Genomic DNA, 13,450 nt, shown 5'->3' on the forward strand with positions numbered 1-13,450 from the left:
CATGACAACCAGCCGAGGTGACAAGGATTTGTTTGGAACCAAGGTCTTATGAAGCCATTACACACAAAGGTGCAATGATGAAGCATAACCAAAGACGAATCAGATCCATTCCAGTTCTTCAACTACCGTACAATCCTATTGTATCGAGACAAGTTCCCAAATGCAACCAGGAGCAACATCCAAGACTGACAATCCCACAGATCACTGTGAGCAATTAAAGAAACCTCCAGACAAGGTCACCATTACAAGATCTGGGAGTACCAGCAGGTTACCTCTAGGCTTTAGAGACTCATAGATTCATCGGTTCTATTCACTTATGTAATGGTAACTAAACATGAACATGGATTGTAAATAGTTATACTTCCTTGGAAGGGGGGAAATATCTTTAAAAAGAAAGGGGGATGTTGTAATATGCCTTTAAGGGATTGCAGCATGACATCACTAGAAAATCCAATTTTCGTTTCACTTTTGCTTTGAGCAAAGCACAAAGCACAGCTCTGATGTCTCAAGCTTTCTACCATTGTATTGTTCTCATGTGCCTAGTGTAAATAAATGAACCCACAACATGTTCACCCAATACCTTATGAGCGATTAGTGCCTTTACATAATTATATAAACACGACCACACACACCTAATGTTTCCCTGAAATATACAAAGCAGGCAGACCATGACATCAATCAGTGAGTAAATTGAACTGTAACCAGTGCTACCATTTCAGAACAACAGGGTTTAACCTGCGTCCTCGCTTAACCTCGCACAACTGAACACATGTTCAACATGTATGATTGAGGGAGAGGGTTAAAGGGGCCCAGAAACAGGAGAAACACCAGGACCCTTGATTTCTCTCCCTGCCCCTCTGGGGCAGTGATGGTTGAAGGTGGTGGATGAGGCACCAATCAAGTGGGCTGCTTTGTCCTGGATGGTGTCAGCCTTCTTGAGTGTTGTGGGAGCTGCACTCATCCAGGCAAGTGGGGAGTATTCCATCACACTCCTGGCTTCTGCCTTGTAGATGGTGGACAGGCTTTGGGGAGTCAGGGGGTGAGTTAATTGCTGCAGGATTCCCAGCCTCTGACCTGCTCTTGTAGTCACCGTATTTATACAGCTAGTCCATTTCACTGCAGAAATTCACCAAGCCTTCTTGGGCAGCACCTTCCAAACCCACGACCACTACCATCTAGAAGGATGGCAGCAAACACATGGGAACACCACCACCTGGAAATTCCCCTCCAAGTCACACACCATCCTGACTTGGAAATACATCGCTGTTCCTTCACTGTCGCTGGGTCAAAATCCTGGAACTCCCTCCCTAACAGCACTGTGGGTGTACCTACACCACATGGACTGCAACGGTTCAAGAAGGCAGCTCACCACCACCTTCTCAAGGGGCAATTAGGGATGGGCAATAAGTGCTGGCCTAGCCAGCGAAGCCCACATCCCATGAATGAATTTTTTAAAAAGTTCAGTTTCTGGTCAATGGTAACCTCCAGGGTGTTAATGTTGAGGGATTCAGTGATGGTAATGCCATTGAACATTAAGGGGAGATGGTTAAACTCTCTCTCTTGTTTGAGATGGTCATTGCCTGGCACTCGTGTGGCATAAATACAACTTGCCACGATGCAGCCAAAGCCTGAATGTTGTCCAGGTCTGGCTGAATCCTGGCATGGGCTGCTTCAGTATCTAAATAAGTTACGAATGGAACTGAACACTGCGCAATCATCAGCGATCAGCCCCCTTTCTAACTTAATGATGGAGGGTCATTGGAGGGAAGGCTATAGTAGAGAAGGTCACCCCTGGGTGTAAAGGAAAACTTCCCCTCATCTCCCTGTCCCTCCCAGTTTGTTGGTGTTTTCTCAGACCAGATGAGGCGATTTGTTGGTGGCACAGAGCGCAGGAAATGGACTCACCTCTGCTATCACTCCCACACAACCGATGATGGCCGCAGCCTTGGCCTGTGCTCCGCTCATTCCGCCCAGTCCTGATGTCACAAAGACCTTGCCGCTGAGGTTGTCTAAGCCCAGGTAGCGTCGGCCTGCGTTCAATACTGTCAGCTGAAACACAAACAGACATGGACTTGAACTCTTCAACACACTCAGTTTGAGTTTACAATGTGCCAATGCTTATTGTTCATGCCTTGTTGCAGGCAGACAGTGGTATAGTAGTAACTGGAAACCAAAGCTAAAGCTCTGGGGGCATAGATTTTTTTTTTATTCATGGATGAGATGTGGGCATCACTGGCTAGGCCAGCATTTATTGCCCATCCCTAATTGCCCTTGCTTGCTCAGAGAGCATTTAAGAGTCAACCACATTGCTGTGGGTCTATAGTCACATGTAGGCCAGACCAGGTAAGAACAGCAGATTTCCTTCTCTAAAGGACATTAGTGAACCAGATGGGTTTTTACAATAATCAACTATGGTTTCATGGTCATCATCAGACTTTTAATTCCAGATTTTTATTGGATTCAAATTCCACCATCTGCTGTGGTGGGATTCGAACCCGGGTCCCCAGAGCATTACCCTGGGTCTCTGCAATACAAGTCAGTGACAATACCACCTCCCCTAGTGGCACAAATCCCACTATTTAAATTCTATTAATTAATAAAAACTCAGTTAATAAAAAAAATCTGGAACTGAGTTAACCTCATTAATGGTAACCGTGAAGCCCGTTTGGTTTACTATTGCCTACATGTGACTTTAGACCCACAGCAATATGGTTTACTCTTAATTTCTCACAGGGTAATTCGAGGTGGGCAGCCGAATGCTGGCCTTGGCAGCGAGCCCACATCCCACAGAATTTTTAAACGGTCAGCCAGAGACATCCAGGTCACAAATAAAAGAAAGAACCGGCAATTATTTAGCACCTGTCATAACTTCAAGGCCTCCCAAAGCGCTTTACAGCCAATGAAGTTCTCTGTTCTGAGGGAAGGGCATTTAAGGAGACCAGGGTTCAAGAGGTAATTAAATGTGTTGCTGGCGAGGCAAGGGATTGAGTGATCTGGGTGGAGAGAGGGAGTGCTGCACTGTCAGAGGGTCAGTACTGAGGGAGTGCTGCACTGTCGGAGGGTCAGTACTGAGGGAGTGCTGCACTGTCAGAGGGTCAGTACTGAGGGAGTGCTGCAGTGTCAGAGGGTCAGTACTGAGGGAGTGCTGCACTGTCAGAGGGTCAGTACTGAGGGAGTGCTGCACTGTCAGAGGGTCAGTACTGAGGGAGTGCTGCACTGTCAGAGGGTGAGTACTGAGGGAGTGCTGCACTGTCAGAGGGTCAGTACTGAGGGAGTGCTGCACTGTCAGAGGCTCAGTACTGAGGGAGTTCTGCACTGTCAGAGGGTCAGTACTGAGGGAGTGCTGCACTGTCAGAGGGTCAGTAATGAGGGAGTGCTGCACTGTCAGATGGTCAGTAGTGAGGGAGTGCTGCACTGTCAGAGGGTCAGTACTGAGGGAGTGATGCACTGTCAGAGGGTGAGTACTGAGGGAATGCTGCACAGTCAGACAGTCAGTACTGAAGGAGTGCTGCACTCTAAGAGGGTCATTACTGAGGGAGTGTTGCACTGTTGAAGGTCAGTAATGAGGGAGTGCTGCACTGTCAGAGGGTCAGTACTGAGGGAGTGCTGCACTGTCAGAGGCTCAGTACTGAGGGAGTGCTGCACTGTCAGTGGGTCAGTACTGAGGGAGTGCTGCACTGTCAGAGGGGCAGTACTGAGGGAGCGCTGCACTGTCAGAGGGTCAGTACTGAGGGAGTGCTGCACTGTCAGAGGGTCAGTACTGAGGGAGTGCTGCACTGTCCGAGGGTCAGTTCTAAGGGAGTGCTGCACTGTCAGAGGGTCATTACTGAGGGAATGCTGCACTGTCAGAGGGTCAGTACTGAGGGAGTGATGCACTGTCAGAGGGTCAGTACTGAGGGAGTGATGCACTGTCAGAGGGTCTGTACTGAGGGAATGCTGCACAGTCAGACAGTCAGTACTGAAGGAGTGCTGCACTCTAAGAGGGTCATTACTGAGCAAGTGTTGCACTGTTGAGGGTCAGTAATGAGGGAGTGCTGCACTGTCAGAAGGTCAGTACTGAGGGAGTGCTGCACTGTCAGAGGGTCAATACTGAGGGAGTGCTGCACTGTCAGAGGGTCAGTACTGAGGGAGTGCTGCACAGTCAGAGGGTCAATACTGAGGGAGTGCTGCACTGTCAGAGGGTCAGTACTGATGGAGCACTGCACTGTCAGAGGGTGAGTACTGAGAGAGTGCTGTACTATCAGAGGGTCAGTACTGAGGGAGTGCTGCACTTTCAGAGGATCAGTACTGAGGGAGTGCTGTACTGTCAGAGGTGAGTACTGAGGGAGTGCTGTACTGTCAGAGGGTCAGTACTGAGGGAGTGCTGCACTGTCAAAGAGTGAGTACTGAGGGAGTGCTGTACTGCCAGAGGGTCAGTACTGAGGGAGCGCTGCACTGTCAGAGGGTCAGTACTGAGGGAGTGCTGCACTGTCAGAGGGTCAGTACTGAGGGAGTGCTGCACTGTCAGAGGGTCAGTACTGAGGGAGTGCTGCACTGTCAGAGGGTCAGTACTGAGGAACTGCTGCACTGTTGAAGGTGTTGTCTTTTGGATGAGACATTAACCTGCCTTCTGAGGAGGTTGTGAAAGATCCCATGTCCACGATCGGAAGAAGACCAGAGGCCTGACCAATGTTGGTCTCAGACAACATTCTGAAAACAGGTGACCTGGTAATTTATCTCACTGCTGTCCTTGGGATCTTGCTGTGTGAAAATGTGTGTGGCTGCTGTGTGACTACACTCCGAAAGTACTTCATTGGCTGTAAAGTGCTTTGTGACATCCCGAGGTCATGCATGACACCACAGAAATGCTGCTCTGCGCTGATTTTTAAAATGTGATCACCTCAATCTTTAGCCAGCACACCCAATTCACATTCACCTGTAGACAGCTTCCTTGTTGAAGTCTATCTACCTGAGCTCCAATGCATTTTCATCACAGAGTCTCTATCACCTCTCACTTTACTCTCAATGGGTGTCCATGTGAGTTCCATGGGGTTGATGACAAAAACAGCCCCTGGACACTGATGGAGCAGAAATGTATCAGTCAAAGTGATTCTGCAGCATGTGATGGTTATCTTTAATTCAATGAAACCTGTCTCTTTGATTGCACAGTGTAATAATCTCCATAATGGATAGTGCGTCACAAAAATAAAGATGAACAGATGTGACGACAACTTAGCAAAATCTGTCTCCAATAAAAAGCACCATAAATAATATCAACTCATCCCAATTATTTGAGGCAGATTCTAACTGTTCACATTGTGCAGTTTACACTTCGACCAACTGAGTTTGTATCCAACCCAGGGTGATAGGAAAATTGGATTATCTCACTGTTGACTGGAAAAGTCCAATAGAATTGAGTTTGGGATATTTTGAAACATATTCTGGAGTCCATGAATCAATGGCACAAAACTGGCCAATATTCCTCAGAGAATGAACTTGAGGCAAATAGAAAATCTCACCCTGGGTGCAACAAATGCTTTCACCGGGTGTTGGCTTTTAGATGTAGAGGGAGCTTTACTCTGTATCTAATCCCGTGCTGTACCTGTCCTGGGAGTGTTTGATGGGGACAGTGTAGAGGGAGCTTTACTCTGTATCTAATCCCGTGCTGTACCTGTCCTGGGAGTGTTTGATGGGGACAGTGTAGAGTGAGCTTTACTCTGTATCTAACCCCGTGCTGTACCTGTCCTGGGAGTGTTTGATGGGGACAGTGTAGAGGGAGCTTTACTCTGTATCTAACCCAGTGCTGTACCTGTCCTGGGAGTGTTTGATGGGGACAGTGTAGAGGGAGCTTTACTCTGTATCTAACCCCGTGCTGTACCTGTCCTGGGAGTGTTTGATGGGGACAATGTAGAGGGAGCTTTACTCTGTATCTAACCCCGTGCTGTACCTGTCCTGGGAGTGTTTGATGGGGACAGTGTAGAGGGAGCTTTATCCTGTATCTAACCCTGTGTACCAGCCCTGGGAGTGTTTGATGGGGACAGTGTAGAGGGATCTTTACTCTGTATCTAACCCTGTGCTGTACCTGTCCTGGGACTGTTTCACTGGACAGTGTAGAGGAAGATTTACTCTGTATCTAGCCCTGTGCTGTACCTGTCCTGGGAGTGTTTGATGGGGACAGTGTAGAGGGATCTTTACTCTGTATCTAACCCCTGGCTGTACCTGTCCTGGGAGTGTTTGATGGGGACAGTGTAGAGGGAGCTTTACTCTGTATCTAACCCCGTGCTGTACCTGCCCTGGGAGTGTTTCACTGGACAGTGTAGAGGGAGCTTTACTCTGTATCTAACCCCATGCTGTACCTGCCCTGGGAGTGTTTGATGGGGACAGTGTAGAGGGAGATTTACTCTGTATCTAACCCCGTGCTGTACCTGTCCTGGGAGTGTTTGATGGGGACTGTGTAGAGGGAGCTTTACTCTGTATCTAATCCCGTGCTGTACCTGTCCTGGGAGTGTTTGATGGGCACGGTGTAGAGGGAGCTTTACTCTGTATCTAACCCTGTGCTGTACCTGCCCTGGGAGTGTTTGATGGGGACAGTGTAGAGGGATCTTTACTCTGTATCTAACCCTGTGCTGTACCTGTCCTGGGAGTGTTTCACTGGACAGTGTAGAGGAAGATTTACTCTGTATCTAGCCCTGTGCTGTACCTGTCCTGGGAGTGTTTGATGGGGACAGTGCAGAGGGAGATTTATCCTACATCGAAACCCTGTGCTGTACCTGCCCTGGGAGTGTTTGATGGGGACAGTGTAGAGGGATCTTTACTCTGTATCTAACACCAGGCTGTACCTGTCCTGGGAGTGTTTGATGGGGACAGTGTAGAGGGAGCTTTACTCTGTATCTAACCCCGTGCTGTACCTGTCCTGGGAGTGTTTCACTGGACAGTGTAGAGGGAGCTTTACTCTGTATCTAACCCCATGCTGTACCTGCCCTGGGAGTGTTTGATGGGGACAGTGTAGAGGGAGCTTTATCCTGTATCTAACCCTGTGCTGTACGTGCCCTGGGAGTGTTTGATGGGGACAGTGTAGAGGGATCTTTACTCTGTATCTAACCCTGTGCTGTACCTGTCCTGGGAATGTTTCACTGGACAGTGTAGAGGAAGATTTACTCTGTATCTAACCCCGTGCTGTACCTGTCCTGGGAGTGTTTGATGGGGACAGTGTAGAGGGAGCTTTTTCTGTATCTAACCTCGTACTGTACCTGTCCTGGGAATGTTTCATTGGACAGTGTAGAGGAAGATTTACTCTGTATCTAGCCCTGTGCTGTACCTGTCCTGGGAGTGTTTGATGGGGACAGTGCAGAGGGAGCTTTATCCTACATCTAACCATGTGCTGTACCTGCCCTGGGAGTGTTTGATGGGGACAGTGTAGAGGGATCTTTACTCTGTATCTAAACCCGGGCTGTACCTGTCCTGGGAGTGTTTGATGGGGACAGTGTAGAGGGAGCTTTACTCTGTATCTAACCCTGTGCTGTACCTGTCCTGGGAGTGTTTCACTGGACAGTGTAGAGGGAGCTTTACTCTGTATCTAACCCCATGCTGTACCTGCCCTGGGAGTGTTTGATGGGGACAGTGTAGAGGGAGATTTACTCTGTATCAAACCCCGTGCTGTACCTGTCCTGGGAGTGTATGATGGGGACTGTGTAGAGGGAGCTTTACTCTGTATCTAATCCCGTGCTGTACCTGTCCTGGGAGTGTTTGATGGGGACGGTGTCGAGGGAGCTTTACTCTGTATCTAACCCCGTGCTGTACCTGTCCTGGGAGTGTTTGATGGGGACAGTGTAGAGGGTGCTTTATCCTGTATCTAACCCTGTGCTGTACCTGCCCTGGGAGTGTTTGATGGGAACAGTGTAGAGGGACCTTTACTCTGTATCTAACCCTGTGCTGTACCTGTCCTGGGAGTGTTTCACTGGACAGTGTAGAGGAAGATTTACTCTGTATCTAGCCCTGTGCTGTACCTGTCCTGGGAGTGTTTGATGGGGACAGTGCAGAGGGAGCTTTATCCTACATCTAACCCTGTGCTGTACCTGCCCTGGGAGTGTTTGATGGGGACAGTGTAGAGGGATCTTTACTCTGTATCTAACACCAGGCTGTACCTGTCCTGGGAGTGTTTGATGGGGACAGTGTAGAGGGAGCTTTACTCTGTATCTAACCCCGTGCTGTACCTGTCCTGGGAGTGTTTCACTGGACAGTGTAGAGGGAGCTTTACTCTGTATCTAACCCCATGCTGTACCTGCCCTGGGAGTGTTTGATGGGGACAGTGTAGAGGGAGATTTACTCTGTATCTAACCCCGTGCTGTACTTGTGCTGTGAGTGTTTGATGGGGACAGTGCAGAGGGAGCTTTACTCTGTATCTAATCCCATGCTGTCCCTGTCCTGGGAATGTTTGATAGGGACAGTGTAGAGGGAGCATTACTCTGTATCTAACCCTGTGGTGTACCTGTCCTGGGAGTGTTTGATGGGGACAGTGTAGAGGGAGCTTTACTCTGTATCTAACCCCGTGCTGTCCCTGTCCTGGGAGTGTTTGATGGGGACAGTGTAGAGGGATCTTTACTCTGTATCTAACCCTGTGCTGTACCTGTCCTGGGAATGTTTCACTGGACAGTGTAGAGGAAGATTTACTCTGTATCTAGCCCTGTGCTGTACCTGTCCTGGGAGTGTTTGATGGGGACAGTGCAGAGGGAGCTTTATCCTACATCTAACCCTGTGCTGTACCTGCCCTGGGAGTGTTTGATGGGGACAGTGTAGAGGGATCTTTACTCTGTATCTAACACCAGGCTGTACCTGTCCTGGGAGTGTTTGATGGGGACAGTGTAGAGGGAGCTTTACTCTGTATCTAACCCCGTGCTGTACCTGTCCTGGGAGTGTTTCACTGGACAGTGTAGAGGGAGCTTTACTCTGTATCTAACCCCATGCTGTACCTGCCCTGGGAGTGTTTGATGGGGACAGTGTAGAGGGAGATTTACTCTGTATCTAACCCCGTGCTGTACTTGTCCTGTGAGTGTTTGATGGGGACAGTGCAGAGGGAGCTTTACTCTGTATCTAATCCCATGCTGTACCTGTCCTGGGAATGTTTGATAGGGACAGTGTAGAGGGAGCTTTACTCTGTATCTAACCCTGTGGTGTACCTGTCCTGGGAGTGTTTGATGGGGACAGTGTAGAGGGAGCTTTACTCTGTATCTAACCCCGTGCTGTACCTGTCCTGGGAATGTTTGATGGGGACGGTGTAGAGGGAGCTTTACTCTGTATCTAACCCCGTGCTGTACCTGTCCTGGGAGCGTTTGATGGGGACAGTCTAGAGGGAGCTTTACTCTGTATCTAACCCCTTGCTGTACCTGTCCTGGGAGTGTTTGATGGGGACAGTGTAGAGGGAGCTTTACTCTGTATCTAACCCCGTGCTGTACCTGTCCTGGGAGTGTTTGATGGGGACAGTGTAGAGGGAGCTTTACTCTGTATCTAACCCTGTGCTGTACCTGTCCTGGGAGTGTTTGATGGGGACAATGTAGAGGGAGCTTTACTCTGTATCTAACCCCGTGCTGTACCTGTCCTGCAAGTGTTTGATGGGGACAGTGTAGAGGGAGCTTTATCCTGTATCTAACCCTGTGCTGTGCCTGCCCTGGGAGTGTTTGATGGGGACAGTGTAGAGGGATCTTTACTCTGTATCTAACCCTGTGCTGTACCTGTCCTGGGAATGTTTCATTGGACAGTGTAGAGGAAGATTTACTCTGTATCTAACCCCGTGCTGTACCTGTCCTGGGAGTGTTTGATGGGGACAGTGTAGAGGGAGCTTTTTCTGTATCTAACCCCGTGCTGTACCTGTCCTGGGAGTGTTTGATGGGGACAATGTAGAGGGAGCTTTACTCTGTATCTAACCCCGTGCTGTACCTGTCCTGGGAGTGTTTGATGGGGACAGTGTAGAGGGAGCTTTATCCTGTATCTAACCCTGTGCTGTACCTGCCCTGGGAGTGTTTGATGGGGACAGTGTAGAGGGATCTTTACTCTGTATCTAACCCTGTGCTGTACCTGTCCTGGGAATGTTTCACTGGACAGTGTAGAGGAAGATTTATTCTGTATCTAACCCCGTGCTGTACCTGTCCTGGGAGTGTTTGATGGGGACAGTGTAGAGGGAGCTTTTTCTGTATCTAACCTCGTGCTGTACCTGTCCTGGGAATGTTTCATTGGACAGTGTAGAGGAAGATTTACTCTGTATCTAACCCCGTGCTGTACCTGTCCTGGGAGTGTTTGATGGGGACAGTGTAGAGGGAGCTTTACTCTGTATCTAACCCCGTGCTGTACCTGTCCTGGGAGTGTTTGATGGGGACAATGTAGAGGGAGCTTTACTCTGTATCTAACCCCGTGCTGTACCTGTCCTGGGAGTGTTTGATGGGGACAGTGTAGAGGGAGCTTTATCCTGTATCTAACCCTGTGCTGTACCTGCCCTGGGAGTGTTTGATGGGGACAGTGTTGAGGGATCTTTACTCTGTATCTAACCCTGTGCTGTACCTGTCCTGGGAATGTTTCACTGGACAGTGTAGAGGAAGATTTACTCTGTATCTAGCCCTGTGCTGTACCTGTCCTGGGAGTGTTTGATGGGGACAGTGCAGAGGGAGCTTTATCCTACATCTAACCCTGTGCTGTACCTGCCCTGGGAGTGTTTGATGGGGACAGTGTAGAGGGATCTTTACTCTGTATCTAAACCCGGGCTGTACCTGTCCTGGGAGTGTTTGATGGGGACAGTGTAGAGGGAGCTTTACTCTGTATCTAACCCCGTGCTGTACCTGCCCTGGGAGTGTTTCACTGGACAGTGTAGAGGGAGCTTTACTCTGTATCTAACCCCATGCTGTACCTGCCCTGGGAGTGTTTGATGGGGACAGTGTAGAGGGAGATTTACTCTGTATCAAACCCCGTGCTGTACCTGTCCTGGGAGTGTATGATGGGGACTGTGTAGAGGGAGCTTTACTCTGTATCTAACCCCGTGCTGTACCTGTCCTGGGAGTGTTTGATGGGGACGGTGTCGAGGGAGCTTTACTCTGTATCTAACCCCGTGCTGTACCTGTCCTGGGAGTGTTTGATGGGGACAGTGTAGAGGGTGCTTTATCCTGTATCTAACCCTGTGCTGTACCTGCCCTGGGAGTGTTTGATGGGAACAGTGTAGAGGGATCTTTACTCTGTATCTAACCCTGTGCTGTACCTGTCCTGGGAGTGTTTCACTGGACAGTGTAGAGGAAGATTTACTCTGTATCTAGCCCTGTGCTGTACCTGTCCTGGGAGTGTTTGATGGGGACAGTGCAGAGGGAGCTTTATCCTACATCTAACCCTGTGCTGTACCTGCCCTGGGAGTGTTTGATGGGGACAGTGTAGAGGGATCTTTACTCTGTATCTAACACCAGGCTGTACCTGTCCTGGGAGTGTTTGATGGGGACAGTGTAGAGGGAGCTTTACTCTGTATCTAACCCCGTGCTGTACCTGTCCTGGGAGTGTTTCACTGGACAGTGTAGAGGGAGCTTTACTCTGTATCTAACCCCATGCTGTACCTGCCCTGGGAGTGTTTGATGGGGACAGTGTAGAGGGAGATTTACTCTGTATCTAACCCCGTGCTGTACTTGTGCTGTGAGTGTTTGATGGGGACAGTGCAGAGGGAGCTTTACTCTGTATCTAATCCCATGCTGTACCTGTCCTGGGAATGTTTGATAGGGACAGTGTAGAGGGAGCTTTACTCTGTATCTAACCCTGTGGTGTACCTGTCCTGGGAGTGTTTGATGGGGACAGTGTAGAGGGAGCTTTACTCTGTATCTAACCCCGTGCTGTACCTGTCCTGGGAGTGTTTGATGGGGACAGTGTAGAGGGATCTTTACTCTGTATCTAACCCTGTGCTGTACCTGTCCTGGGAATGTTTCACTGGACAGTGTAGAGGAAGATTTACTCTGTATCTAGCCCTGTGCTGTACCTGTCCTGGGAGTGTTTGATGGGGACAGTGCAGAGGGAGCTTTATCCTACATCTAACCCTGTGCTGTACCTGCCCTGGGAGTGTTTGATGGGGACAGTGTAGAGGGATCTTTACTCTGTATCTAACACCAGGCTGTACCTGTCCTGGGAGTGTTTGATGGGGACAGTGTAGAGGGAGCTTTACTCTGTATCTAACCCCGTGCTGTACCTGTCCTGGGAGTGTTTCACTGGACAGTGTAGAGGGAGCTTTACTCTGTATCTAACCCCATGCTGTACCTGCCCTGGGAGTGTTTGATGGGGACAGTGTAGAGGGAGCTTTACTCTGTATCTAACCCCGTGCTGTACTTGTCCTGTGAGTGTTTGATGGGGACAGTGCAGAGGGAGCTTTACTCTGTATCTAATCCCATGCTGTACCTGTCCTGGGAATGTTTGATAGGGACAGTGTAGAGGGAGCTTTACTCTGTATCTAACCCTGTGGTGTACCTGTCCTGGGAGTGTTTGATGGGGACAGTGTAGAGGGAGCTTTACTCTGTATCTAACCCCGTGCTGTCCCTGTCCTGGGAATGTTTGATGGGGACGGTGTAGAGGGAGCTTTACTCAGTATCTAACCCCGTGCTGTACCTGCCCTGGGAGTGTTTGATGGGGACGGTGTAGAGGGAGCTTTACTCTGTATCTAACCCCGTGCTGTACCTGTCCTGGGAGCGTTTGATGGGGACAGTGTAGAGGGAGCTTTACTCTGTTTCTAACCCCGTGCTGTACCTGTCCTGGGAGTGTTTGATGGGGACAGTGTAGAGCGAGCTTTACTCTGTTTCTGTAACAAATTACATTTTGAAAACTTGATGTGAGGTTTTGCTGGACCGAGTGAGGAGAGTTTCCAGACTGACCCATAATCGTCACCTCTCTGTGACACGACCCATGTTGTGTTGGGTTGTCTCTCAGCGAGAACGGGTCGATTGCAAAACTTCCAGTCTCCTAAAGACAGGAGGCAATGAACGTGTTCACCCATCTCAGCTGGATTGGAATGTAATTGGCAGAGACGAAGGGAGAAAAAAAATATTTCTGCTCATTCTCCGGATCTGGGCATCGCTGTCATGAAGGCTGGTTTTTATTTATCATCCTTAGACCCCTCTTGGATAGATGAAGCTAAGTATTCTTCCTGAATCACCGTTGGCAGATTGATATAAACTGAATGTCTTGCCTCAGCCATTTCTTAGGGCAGTTAAACGTCAAAGCCATTGATGCGGGTTCAGGAGTCACATAAAGACCCAGGCTCAGTGAGATCCCCCTCTAAAGGGTCATTAATGAACCAGTTTGGGTTTTTTACAGCAATCCAACAGCTTCATAGTCACTTTCACGTTTTTATTTCCAGACTTTGTTTTAAAATTGAGTTCAACTTCTAAAACTGTGCTGGTGTGACTTTAAATCAGTTTGTTTGGGGTTTCTGGTCTCGACCTGCCAGATTACTGGTTTAGAAACA

The 13,450-nt window shown here is 49.1% G+C and overlaps 1 protein-coding gene across 1 annotated transcript in view; it reads right to left on the reverse strand.

Annotated features, from left to right (window-relative positions):
- The window catches only part of uroc1 (urocanate hydratase 1), a 110,562-nt gene that overhangs the window by 67,907 nt on the left and 29,205 nt on the right, over positions 1–13,450 (reverse strand). The window contains exon 8 of the mRNA XM_078543100.1: positions 1,906–2,049. Coding sequence (XP_078399226.1) covers positions 1,906–2,049 — 144 coding nt within the window. The remainder of the gene's footprint in view (positions 1–1,905; positions 2,050–13,450) is intronic.

The sequence above is a fragment of the Cetorhinus maximus genome, chromosome 6, assembly GCF_964194155.1.
Source record: "Cetorhinus maximus chromosome 6, sCetMax3.hap1.1, whole genome shotgun sequence".
NCBI lineage: Eukaryota > Metazoa > Chordata > Chondrichthyes > Lamniformes > Cetorhinidae > Cetorhinus > Cetorhinus maximus.